The sequence below is a fragment of the Triticum urartu genome, chromosome 4 (assembly GCF_003073215.2).
Source record: "Triticum urartu cultivar G1812 chromosome 4, Tu2.1, whole genome shotgun sequence".
Taxonomy (NCBI): Eukaryota; Viridiplantae; Streptophyta; class Magnoliopsida; order Poales; family Poaceae; genus Triticum; species Triticum urartu.
The window spans coordinates 571,560,294-571,571,786 of record NC_053025.1 but is presented as its reverse complement, the minus strand read 5'-3'; the positions used below and the strand labels follow the sequence as shown (position 1 = coordinate 571,571,786).

At 52.7% G+C, this 11,493-nt stretch overlaps 1 protein-coding gene across 2 annotated transcripts; it reads left to right on the top strand.

Moving 5' to 3' along the window:
- The first annotated feature begins 3,492 nt into the window (after positions 1–3,492).
- LOC125552775 (F-box/kelch-repeat protein SKIP11-like) lies at positions 3,493–5,939 on the top strand. 2 transcript variants are annotated; one of them, XM_048716441.1, is made up of 2 exons: positions 3,493–3,880; positions 4,231–5,939. In XM_048716441.1, the coding sequence occupies exon 2, from the start codon at positions 4,350–4,352 to the stop codon at positions 5,643–5,645; it is 1,296 nt and encodes a 431-aa protein (XP_048572398.1). In that variant the 5' UTR covers positions 3,493–3,880; positions 4,231–4,349; the 3' UTR covers positions 5,646–5,939. The 2 variants fall into 2 exon arrangements, with proteins under 2 accessions (XP_048572398.1, XP_048572397.1); XM_048716440.1 differs by having other exon boundaries at positions 3,494–3,660.
- The last annotated feature ends 5,554 nt before the right edge of the window (positions 5,940–11,493 follow it).

The window sequence follows — 11,493 nt, the reverse complement described above, 5'->3', positions numbered from 1 at the left end:
AAGTACTCCCTCTGTAAAAAAATATAAAAGTTTTTAGATCGGAGGGAGTACGACACAAACTCAGCATGAGAAGACAAAACGAATACCAGTATAATAAGTACACTTGTCATAGCAAATAACCAAGTTGGCTAAACCGACCTCGAGCTGGTACATACGGCTGTGCAAATGACGGACAAATAGCCTCTCAGGCCAAGACAAGGTAATAGCGTTGCCAATCACCCAATAGGGCCAAGGGGGAAAGCATTTTGGCTTGCGAGTTCAAGCTATAGTTTCGGTGCATCCTATTATACTTTTTGGTGCAAGTGATCCCTTTTTGTTCAAGGTACATAAATCAATTGTACATATGTTTGTTTGTAGTTTTGTGTAATAGTCATCGTCGTATAAGATTCCACACCACACATGCACTAGCTCATGCGTTTTATGTCAACAAGGTAATCCCTCGAGAACACTACATGCTCCTAACTTACATTTTTTATTTTAAACGTGCACAAAAGCTTTGTCTCTTCTCATTAATTAAGTTTACATGACATATCCGATGATGGGAATACAGGGAAAAGGGCTCCTCTCATGGTATGATCGATTTCAAATGCTTTGTGGCAGTCAAAAACTCATATAGAAGCTTCCCCATTTATCTCGGCGACCATGACGGAGGACATTGAAGAAACGTTTTTGAAAACGCCCACAATCATTACATTCATTGTGTTCCGTATTTGCACGAGCTAACAAGCATGTGTAGGGCTTTTCGCGGGGTCGCTCTTGATTATCTTTACAAGCGAGGCCATCCTTTTCGATTTTTCAATTGTTTCTTTGGCAGTAATTAACCAGCTATTTTTTTTCTTTACAGAGGGAGCACATGTCACTCGGGTCGAGCACTCTAGCGCACATGTCACTCACGAAGATGTTGGACCTGTTCCAAAATAAGACCGTCATGCCAAAACGGCGCTAAAGCAACCTGGTTTACGTGTGAGCTCGAGCAGTTAGTTTGGGTGCCTTCTAAAATTACCCAAATGATAAGTGCCACACGTGTGACACCAAGCAACCCCGCCCTGACGTTTCTACAACTAAAGTTGCCATCCGAATAGAAAAAAAAAACAACAACTGAAACTTGTCATCCGAAAAAAAGAGTTGTCATCCCACACCATACTACAAGATCCTCCAAGCTCACCAGAGCTGATGCATTTTCAAAAGAAGTGTAGATAAGCTCAGCATCTCACAAGACAAACGCATATGCCATTACAATAAGCACACTTGTCCTAGCAAATAACCAAAGCGACCCCGAGCTCGGCTGGCGCAAACGGCCCGTGCAAACGACGAGCAAATAGCCCCTCAGGCCGGGACAAGGACAGCAACAAAGAAAGAAAGAAAATTGTTTCACGAGGCGAAGGGATAATTTTATGGCAAAAGTCTGAAAAAAACCTTGACTTCGTAGTTGAAGTCTAAAATAAACCCTAAACTCCAAATCCTTGAAATTAGCACTCTGTCTTACATAATCCCGGTCTATCTCGAGAAGGGTGTTTGTCTCCGTTGGGATTACACAAATGGTAGAGAGGGGGGGGGGGGAAGCAAGGCCAGCTGGTCTGAACGACGTGGTCTGTACAAACGTTGCTGGTGTTTTTACACACAAGCACACCATACCACTTCTTTGCTTGCTGCTCTAAACGTGTTGATTTGTTCTACACTTGCACAAACGGTAGTGATCGAAAGTTTTTTTTGCAAAAATAAAGATACATAGAAAACACATTTGGACTTGTACGTGTGACATGATAGGAAAAACTCATTAAAAAAATTGGGCGCTTATAGACGCCGGCGCGCCGGACGAAAGTTTGGGTCGGCCGAGCCCAAGCCGTTGGACGTGAGCCGTGCGGCCGTTGGATCCAGACAAGAAAAAAACAAACCGTCCCTAGCTTCTTCTTCTTCGGGTTGTCGGGGTGGATCCCCATGTCCCGCTCAGGGAGCTTGCCTCCTATCCGGGTCGCAGCCCGGGAGGAGAAGGAAGGGGATGCGCGTGCATGAAGGCTAGAGGTAGGGGATGGAGGTGTATAGGAAAGAAGGCGTGTCACACAGGGCCACTGCTTATTGCACGTTGGGCCAGCGTGGTGTGCGAGCGCCCAATGTTTATCTAAAAAAAGTCTTTAATTTCAACTAAAACTAGCTTCCTCAATTTTATTCACGACTAACACACACATGCATTAATGCTCACCCGTCAAAGCTCTCAAACCAACACCGGGAGACGATGACCGCGGTCGCCATGGACCGGAGCCATCACGAACCGGAGCAAATCGAGTCAGAGACGACGCTTCCCATGGAGTTTCGGCAGGCAGCAAGGAGTCGCCGCAGCGCCGCCGCCTACGCAATTGTGGAAGGGCGCCCATCTTTATCCTTCGGTGCCGACTGCCACACATGCCACACCGCGTGCCACCAACTCCCGGCGCCAACTCCCCACGGCGACCACTCTCCTTCGCGGCAGAGCGCCCCGCAACACCGTAGCCCCGTGAGAGGGAAGAAACGGAGTGCCTCGCCGCCACCGGTACCGTGTGGGCTTTGCCCGGCGGCGCCTACTGACGGCGGTGAGGAGAGGGAGATCTGGGTAGGAGGTAGTTCCCTCGGCGGCTAGGGTTCTGCCCGGGTCGCCCGCGGGGTCCTGTTCTTGATTACACTCCATTTGTTTGCCAGTTCCGAGATATATCAGTCTAGCAGGAGATGAACTACACACAAGATTGAGAAATTTTACACCATTACTGATTAACGATGAAACATGGTGAAACATGCACGTTCCTTCACACACCTACGTATTTGGCTTGGCTAGCTAGCTAGCAACAATGGAGCCTTGCGTGCACAGGGCAGACGACTGAACGGCCAGTGATTGAGCACACGTACTCGGTACTCACGCCTGCAAGCACTAAAGATTGAACGGCCACTTTGGTAAGTCTCCATCTATCCCACTGCAAAACTATTCGGTTTTCCCTAATCTCTGTTACGTGTGCAATCCTGACGGGGACAAACGCCTCCTCGGCTAAAAAGGTCGGAATAAACCGGGATCAGATAAGACGGGGTGCTAATTTCAGGGATTTGGAGTTTAGGGTTCATTTCAGACTTCCACTACGAAATCAAGGTTTTTTTTAGACTTTTCCCTAATTTTATACTGCTGCCAATCAGATGAGGCAGGCAGGGGGCGGCGAGCGAGCGAGGGGGAGGAAAAGATAGATAGATACGCGGGAGACGTGCGGACGTACAGGCAGAGAGAGTGGGAGGGAGAGGGAGTGAGTCCACCTCAGCTTCAGGTGAGCTGGCCGGTGGCCGCTGGGGCATTTTTCTATTTCTGCGGCCTGCCCGGTTTCCAATTCCGACGAGCCAAAACAGACGGAGGGGAAAGGCGCCGGGGGAGGGGGAGAAAACGGGGGAATAAAAAGGGAAAGAAATAAAGCGAGAGGCGAATCCCAATTCCCCAAGTAGTACCGCGCACGAGAGGGGGGCGGGGGAGGGAGGAGGGCAGCGCGCACACTCTAGGCGAGGGAGGGGAGGAGGACTACAAGAGAGGAGAGAGAGGCGGGGGGCGAGGGGCAGCGGCAGAGGGCTGCAGCAGGGCCAGAAGCATTAGAAGGGGCAGTTGTAACCAAGTGGCAGCAGTAGATAGAGCCATCCATCTATCTCTCTCTACAGGTATAAATCCATCCTCGCTCGCTTCCTCGCTCGCTTCCTTGCTCGCTCGCTCGCTCGCGCATCTGGTAGGAGTTGGTGGTGGGGGGAGGGGATTTCTCGGGCGCCGCGGCCATGGGGGCGCGCTGATTGGGCCGCCGGCCGCGATCTTCCAGTCCGGATTTCCTCGGGCGGGCCCGCGCGTGATCTTGCCATGGGTTCGATTTGTTCTTCTTGTTGTTAGGTGATTCTTTCTTGCCCCTCCCGCGCGTGTTCTTCCTTTTTCTGTTGGATTGGGTTGGACTGGATTGGACCCCTGCTTCTCCGCCTGGATTCGGGTCGCCCGGCGGGGCCGCCGCGGAGGGTGGAGGGAAGATTTGGTTTGGTTCTCCGGGGGAGCGATTTGGGGGGGGGCGGGGCGGCGGATCGGCTGGGTTCTCGCCGGAAGATTCGATTTTTACGCCTTGTTTTCTTCACGCGCCCCTCTCAGATCTCAAATGCCCCTGTTCCTGATCCGTTTCTTCTCGCCGATTTCCTCCGCGCTTACTTTCCTCCCTCCCCTCCCCTGTTAATTCCATTCCATTATTGTTGCAGATCGCGGCTAGGAGATCAGCGAGCACGCCCAGATTTCTCCCTTTCCGGATCAATCTCATCCGAGAGGATAATAAGCCGTCGTCCGGGAGCAGCAAGCAAAGGGAGGGGGAGGAGAAGCCATGATGCTGGAGGGCAAATCCTGCCTCGTCTCGCGCTCCCTGCCCAGCTACTGCGACCCGGACTCCGACTGGGCGTTCCTCCTCAGCGGCACCAAGCGCCCCGCGCCGGAGGACTTCGGCGCGGAGGACATGGAGGAGGTAGACGCCGGCGGCAGCAGCGGGAAGCGCAGCAAGTCGCCTTCCCCGCAGCCGCACACGCCGGACATCACCGAGAGCCACGGCTCCAGCCGCCATGCCTCCTCAGGCAGCGGCGGAGGGGAACAGCAAGGCTCTGGGGCCAATCTCATTGGCGAGATTGGCCGGGACCTCTCCATCAACTGCCTGCTCCGGCTCTCCAGGTCGGACTATGGCTCCGTCGCCTCCCTCAACAGGGACTTCAACTCCCTGGTGCGCAACGGGGAGATTTACCGCCTGCGGCGGCAGAATGGCTTCGCCGAGCATTGGGTCTACTTCTCCTGCAATGTCCTGGAGTGGGACGCCTATGACCCCTACAGGGAGCGCTGGATCCAGGTGCCCAAGATGCCACCGGATGAATGCTTCATGTGCTCTGACAAGGAGTCCCTGGCCGTGGGCACAGAGCTGCTTGTGTTTGGGATGGCACACATTGTCTTCAGATACAGCATCCTGACCAATTCATGGACAAGGGCTGATCCCATGAACTCTCCCCGGTGCTTGTTTGGATCAACAAGCGTCGGTGAGAAGGCGTATGTCGCTGGAGGCACCGATGCTTCTGGAAAGATCCTGAGCTCTGCAGAGATGTATGACTCTGTGACACACACTTGGACACCCCTTCCCAGCATGAATAGGGCTAGGAAGATGTGTTCTGGTGTGTTCTTGGATGGCAAGTTCTATGTGATCGGTGGTGTTACCAACAACAACCAGGTACTGACATGTGGTGAGGAATATGACTTGAATCGGGGGTCGTGGAGGGTCATTGAGAACATGTCTGAGGGCCTCAATGGAGTGACCGGTGCTCCTCCACTCATTGCAGTTGTCAACAATCAGCTTTATGCGGCTGATTACAGTGAGAAGGATGTGAAGAAGTATGACAAGCTGAATAATAAGTGGATCGCTCTTGGGAAATTGCCCGAACGGTCTGTGTCAATGAATGGATGGGGCCTTGCTTTCCGAGCCTGTGGTGACCGGCTGATTGTCATTGGAGGCCCAAGGACTTCTATTGGTGGCATCATTGAGCTTAATTCATGGGTTCCCGATGAGCAACCGCCTGTGTGGAATTTGGTTGCCACACGGCAATCCGGGAACTTCGTGTATAACTGCGCCGTGATGGGTTGCTGAGTCCACTGAATAAAGATTGGATGCAGTGGATATTTATGAAGGATGATAGTATGCACAAAGGCAGCCCGTTCAATTGCTCCAGCCCTGATTCTTCGTAGCGATTTATGCCTTCTGCCCAGTTAACTGGACATCTGCTGAGCGGCAGCACTCATGTAACCCTTGAGTTCTAATACTTCTGTTTTCCTTGCTAATCCATTTCTACATTTGCAATTTGGATCAACAGCTCGTGATTTCAAAGATACGAGACTATGCAAAAACAGTGTTATATTAATAATCTAGAAACAACTTCCAGAATGCTCGCCTTTCACTGTTGATGATGAACAACCTGTTAAGCAATACTTGCTTTATCTTTGGCTGCAACTAGAGCATGTTTATCAATTCACTGCCATGTCTCTTATTCATCCAGTTTGCTTCATGATATGCTTCTCTGAATTGTGTTATCAGCTTGTAAGTTGGTAAAGATATGTTGTTTTGCTGGTCGCGAATTTGTATGTGCTATTAGATGCTGGTATTGTTCTAGTTTTAGTTGTGCTGGTTCGCTTGTGGGTTTGTTTGGCTCGGTGTTTTAGATCATGTTTCCATGTACTGATGTTTGTGTTAGTCAACTGAGTCAAGTTTCAGTTGTTCTGTTTCTGATGGAGTGTCAAAGCAGGAGGTAGTTTTCAAAACTAGATCATTTTACTGGCCATTTAGTGGCAAGTTTCCTGGGAGTTGTCGACCATTCTGCCTGTAGTTGTGTTATCAGCCTAGAAGTAAGTCTCCTCATGGTTTTACTCTATCATTGAATTACCCCCTAGCTGATTGATTCTGCATGTTCTGTTCTAGCTATTTCAGCAAATTGATGTCATCCTCTATTAGCAATGTTGCAATAAGGGAACGTATATATCATTAGTAATGTTAAAAGGAAGTGATGCATTTGCAACTGCTGTTTATTAATCTTTTTGAGTGAGCTATCTCTGACCGACCATTTGTTTGAACCGTATTTGTGATCCGTAGGGCATACATTCTTCTTCTGTTTTGGGCATTTAGATTTGCATACATGCTTCTTCCTGTGTGGTGGCATCCATCTTACATTGCCCCTGGATTTCTGGAATGAGAGGCGAATGGTGGTGCGCTGCGAGTTCAGATGGCGGCGCTTGCCATATAAAAGAAGCCTCTGTACTCTGTCGACGTCGACCCCTTGCAAACATATATATGTGGTAAAAAGAAACCTTGTAGATCCTGCCATTTGGAGCAAGAACATGGTTGTGAGCCGAGGACTGCTGCACTCCTTCATATATCATCTTGCATAATGTGGCAACCTTTTGTTCATCGCCTTACACGAGTGAGAAATAGCATTGTGCATGACAGTAAACTCTGGTTGTAGAAATTTAGTCCTCGTGCGAGCTTTTTCCGGAGCAGCGAGACGTTTTGAATAGCCACGGATCTCGTTTGCGTTATCGTGTTTGTGTTGTTGGAACAAAGCAAGCTGATTTCGAGGAGTGAATTCGCAGGCACTTGCTCCTGAGCTTTGCTTCCCGCCGTGAAAGGAACACCCCTGCTGTCCCTTGCAAGGCAGAGAAGAAGTAGTAGCGGTAGAACCACACGTGCCGATCGGCGCGTGCTCGCTGAGCCAGTGCCTTCCCTTGGACCGGTCTTTGCCGTCGGGTCGGGTCAGAGAAGCCTTTCGCTCCGTCCGGTCCGGTCCAGTCCCGCTCCCGTAGCAGCAGTACGACCCGACGCTACGCTACATTTTGTTCCCCTGGCCACTTGGCGGCGGCGAGCGACCCAGCCCGACACAACTCTGCCGCCGATACTCGCTGACCGTTCCGTGCGCTAATGGAAAAAGGGAAAAAACACAGGGAGAAACGTTCCTCCTCTCCACCAGGGCCACAGGCACGAGGACGCTTTGCTACCTGGACGAAATCATCAGCAGCAGCCTCCCTGCCGTGCAGTGTTGCGTTGCGTGAAGCTTCCTTCTGCTGACCCTGGACGGCTAGGAGGCTAGCACTCGTAGCAGCCATCGAAGGAAGGGTGGGTGGATAGATTCCCCTGGAGCGTGCTGGTGGAAGCGTACGCCTCGTGCCACCTTTACAGCGCGGCCGCTTGCGTTGCGGCGGTACCACCTTTTCTTTCCTTCCTTGGTTCTTCTCCTCCGGCGGGCGGGGCGGGGCGGGGCGGGGTCTAGAATAATTTCAGCCGTGGCCGTCGCTGTTGTGCCGTTCCGGGCATCCAGTTCTGTCGTGCGCGCCGCTGCAACCGGCACCTGCGTCTGCGTGCGAGGCCGATCGATGGATCGACAGCTCGCACGCACGCACATGCGCCCCAGCGCTCCAGAGAGATGATAATCTCATCTGCCTCTGCCGCGCCCAACCACTGTCTTTAGTCCCCTGTCCCGCCCCGTTTAGCCCTCCCCTCTCTCTCTCTGGGTGCCAGCCACAGCTTCCAAATCTGTTCGCGTATGTATGTGCCCGATTTGTTCTTGTGTCATCGACCAACAAGAAAATTAGGCGAGTTAATAATTACCCCCTGGCGTCCTTCTGGATGGATGGATGGAGGAACCTTTATCCTCCCCCCTCACCGAATAATCACCGCAATTTCGTCCGGTTTACGCGCTCGCAGGTGTCATTTGCGGTGCAGCCAGCTTGGGACGGGATTGGAGAACATTTTTGGGTGGAGAATATGTACATCTATCTGCCCATCTATCCATCCATCTACCCATCTCTCGTCTCCATCGAGCATATGAAACCATGCCCCCCTCACCTCACCTCATCTTCAACTTTATATATTCCCGCGCGGCCGGTTTAATGCGCCCCGAATTTTTTCACCAAATGGCCTCCACTGTTTAATTTGTCCCAAGAGTGATCGGCACGCCAGGGCGAGCGAGCGAGCGTACGTGTTGTCATTTTCCTCCCTTTCTCCCCTGCATGCCTCCTCCCTCCTTTGCATGGCCGGAGAATCATCCCGCGTGAACGCTGAGGTGAAGCATGGTGGTGACGCGTCCACGCAAGTGGGGAGATGCTACCCTTTCCGTTCCGTCTCTTTCCTTCTCCGTTCGGAACAATGCACATCAGATCTTCCTACCGGCCGGTCCTCGCCGTCGGGTCGCCGTCGCGGCTTGGCCGTTCCCATGTGGCGGCGACAGCGACGGGCGGTAGCCGTCTGCGGCGCCGGCGACGGGCTCTCGGGTTCGCGCCGTCAGACCATTGACGGCGTCTCCGGGTCAAACTTTACGGCTCTGGTAAACGCACGCAAAGCTTGCGTTTGACCTGTCTCCCCTTTTTCCCGTCTGTTTGCTTGCTGGGCTGGAAGTGAAGTGTGTTCCGGTTTCGGCCTGCTGATCTTTTTTTTGCGGGTGGTCTGGGCCTGCTGATTAACGAATGGGCTTCTCGAGTGTCAACAAGGCCTCTACTAAGGCCCTTATCCAGGTCCAGTGGCCTGTCTCTTTGGAAAAGAGGCCCAGGTCTGTTGGCTTGTTTCTCTGTGTCTCTCGCACGGTTGAGACCTCGAGAAAGATTCAGGCAGATAGGCAGGCTGCAGCTACCGCGCACACAGAAGGCAAGCTAGGCCGAGGTCTGACTGTCCTTTTGCTGCTGGGGCTCCGTCTTGAATTCCCGAGGAGGCCGGCCCGGCAGCAACAGCAGCGAGGCAGCAGCAGAGGAACAGGACCAAGGTGAGCGAGTAGCAGTAGCGATCTGCCCATGTTGAGCGCAGCAGAGCAGAGGAAATTCAGTGAAGCCGCAAGGCCCAAGCTAGCCGCTAGATAGTACTCCTACTGCTGCTGCATCTCGTAGTACTACTGGAGTACTTTCACCCACCCCACCCCTCGTCCGTCCATTCCTTCACCGGCGGCCGTTCGCTTTTGTCGTCACGGTTTCACCTCCTCCTGATCTCCTGTCATGGCCTGTAAAAAAACGTGTGGATTCAGGCTCTGTCGCTTCAGTTCACGTGTTGGCAAGGGCGGAGGCTTCTCGCTTTGTCTCGACGTACGTGCGCGGTAGATCGCCTCGCCTCGGAGATTCGCTGCGCCTAGCGGTGGTAGTATCAGGCCGCGCGCGCGCGTCACGGTGGCCTGCCGGCGGGGAATCCGCGGGTGCCGCCGCACAATCAGCGAGGCATCATGCCGCAATCATCCACTGGTGACGAGCGAGCCCGGTCTCCGCTCGGCCCGGCGGATCGGCGGTGAATCGTACCGCTGCGTCTGCATGTCCCGTCGCCTTTCGGCACTCTGCAGCGGCCGCACGGCGACTAGGCCGGTGCATGTGGCCTTGTCAGGGCAAGTACTGACAATGTTGTAAGGGGAGTACCCTCTCTGTCAAAGGGAGGAAATGGAGGCTAAATTTAATGTTTTGACACTTTTCCAAAAACTATTCGAGATTTGACTCTAGTTTAAATTTTTTTTTAGATCTGATCCTTTTGCTACTGCCAGGGACCATGACGGTAGGGTATAACAGTCTACCGCCAAAGTCCCTGGCGGTAGGATTGCATGCCCTACCGCCAACAACCTCTTAAGTATTGAACACAGTGTGTGCTCGTGCCTACCGCCAAGCACCTTGGCGGTAGGATTGTGCAGGCTACCGCCAGCCCGGTTGGCGGTAGCGATGTTTCCTACCGTCAAAGTCCCTGACGGTAGGCTGTTAGACCCTACCGCCATGGACTCTGGCGGTAGTAAAAGGGTCAGATTTAAAAAAAAAATTCAAACTAGGGTCAAATCTCGAATAGGTTTCAGAAAAAGGCCAAAACACGAAAATTTGCCGGAAATGGATGACTCATCCCACTCGCCGCTTAACCCCTTGTACAATGCAAGATGCTTAGGAGAAGTGTTTGGAGAAAAAAAATCAAGCTTTCTTTAAGCATCGACACTTATTTATAGAGGACAGACGCTTAATTAGGTATCTCTTCTGTAGAAATAAGCACTGGTGCTTCAGAAAAAATCAGTTATTTTTCTAAGCACCTCTCTAAACATCTGACATTGTACAAGGCCTAAGGCCAACTCCAACCCTTCACTCCAAAGAGACGGACGTCCGTTTGGTCCGGGTTTGATCTGTTTGGGATGAGAAAACGGACGCCCATGTTCGGTTTCGGCCGGCCTCGTGTTGAGGCACCCAACACGAGGCCGCGGCTCCAACTTGTCTGTGTGGGTCATAAAAAATACCCAAAAAATGCATGGAAAAATAAAAAAAAGCATTGTAGAATAGCTTAAAACATAATTAAACAGTCCGCCGTCGTCACGGCCATGCACGGTACTTAAGATGAAATTAAAAAAACTTAAGAAAGATAATGCGGTTGCCCCGCACGCTGTAGAAGCCTTTGTCGTCAAAGCCGCCGTCTTTAGGATCCACCATCGTCGTCGTCGCTCGTCAGGTCGATGTACGGTGGGGTGGTCCAGAAGTGGGGCGGCATGCCCCAGTATGGGTCGGGCGCGGGCTGTGCAAGAGGAGGGGGCGGTGGTGCGGGTGGTGGTGACCACGGAGCCCATACACACTCCTTTGTGGGCTCCTCCTTGACCTCATGCTTGACGTCCAACCCCGTCACATACACGTCGCCGAAGGCCGACAGCTCGAGCATCTCCTTCAGGCCCTCCCACTCCTCCTCCTATTGGCACCTGTACTCCCGCTCGAAGTCCTCCATGACAGCCTGCAAGAGCCGCTCCTCCCCCTCGGCCATCATGGCGGGAGGCTACGGGGTGGCGGCGACGGGGTGGGAGACGGTGTCGGCGTCAGGCCGCGCATTGCGGCCATGGACTCTTGGCAGGCTCGGTGCGCGCGCACGAGGGGCACATGCCGCACTCTGGGACACATGGGGCGGGCTGCGACCACGGCCGACAAAAAAGGTTTGCGGGCACATGTCGTGCTTGTCCTGGAACCAT